This window comes from Poecilia reticulata, unplaced genomic scaffold, assembly GCF_000633615.1.
Source record: "Poecilia reticulata strain Guanapo unplaced genomic scaffold, Guppy_female_1.0+MT scaffold_241, whole genome shotgun sequence".
Taxonomy (NCBI): Eukaryota; Metazoa; Chordata; class Actinopteri; order Cyprinodontiformes; family Poeciliidae; genus Poecilia; species Poecilia reticulata.
In genome coordinates this window covers 63,051-63,649 of record NW_007615031.1, presented here as the reverse complement: position 1 = coordinate 63,649, position 599 = coordinate 63,051, and the positions used below count along the sequence as shown (strand labels likewise).

Here is a 599-nt window from a genome sequence, read left to right as displayed (position 1 = left end):
TATAGTCTTATGATTTATTTTCATTATAAATGATACAAATTTTTTATAACAAGTTTATAAAAGAAACGATTAGTACTGAAAACAACAAAACATTGGAGTTCATTTACTGTGACAGTAGGTGGCGCTCAGTTCTCACAAAGCCCAGAAAATGATGCCGACCAATCAGGAGTCATGATTTGTTACCATGACGACTAAGCGACACCATTTAGAGGGAAAGTTTAGTGGAAGGCAGACTGGGCGGGGCCTGAGGCGACTGACAGCTGGCTGTCGGAAATAAAAACAAATTAAAAAATAAATAGAGAACAAAAGAGCTTTAACATGGAAACTTCTGTCACCATGGTTACAGTCCAGGAGGCATTCTGGGGGCGGGGCTTAGTGGCTTGTCTTCACATTGTGTCTAAAAATGGCTGAATCCTTTAGGCACCGTTTGTTTACATCTTGTTGGCCGTTTCTATGGCAACAGCACTTGAAAACTCATGTACCATCTAATGGGAAGTGGCTGCAGGCCTCGCCTCACTTCCTCTTGATGGCCGCCAGGTAACCCAGGCCCCGCCCCCTGTGGGCGTGGCCTCGCCTCACTTCCTCTTGATGGCCGCCAG

The 599-nt window shown here is 45.1% G+C and overlaps 1 protein-coding gene across 2 annotated transcripts in view; it reads right to left on the bottom strand.

Annotated features, from left to right (window-relative positions):
• The window catches only part of LOC103460451 (tyrosine-protein kinase Fer), a 3,716-nt gene continuing 3,117 nt past the window's right edge, over nucleotides 1-599 (bottom strand). Inside the window, exon 12 of one of the 2 annotated variants that reach the window (XM_017303328.1) lies at nucleotides 1-574. Coding sequence is in view for 1 of the 2 variants with exons in the window: in XM_017303329.1 (XP_017158818.1) it covers nucleotides 576-582 (7 nt within the window). In the remaining variant the exon portion in view is untranslated. Of the gene's footprint in view, nucleotides 583-599 lie in introns of both variants that reach the window. The other variant, XM_017303329.1, reaches the window with a different exon arrangement.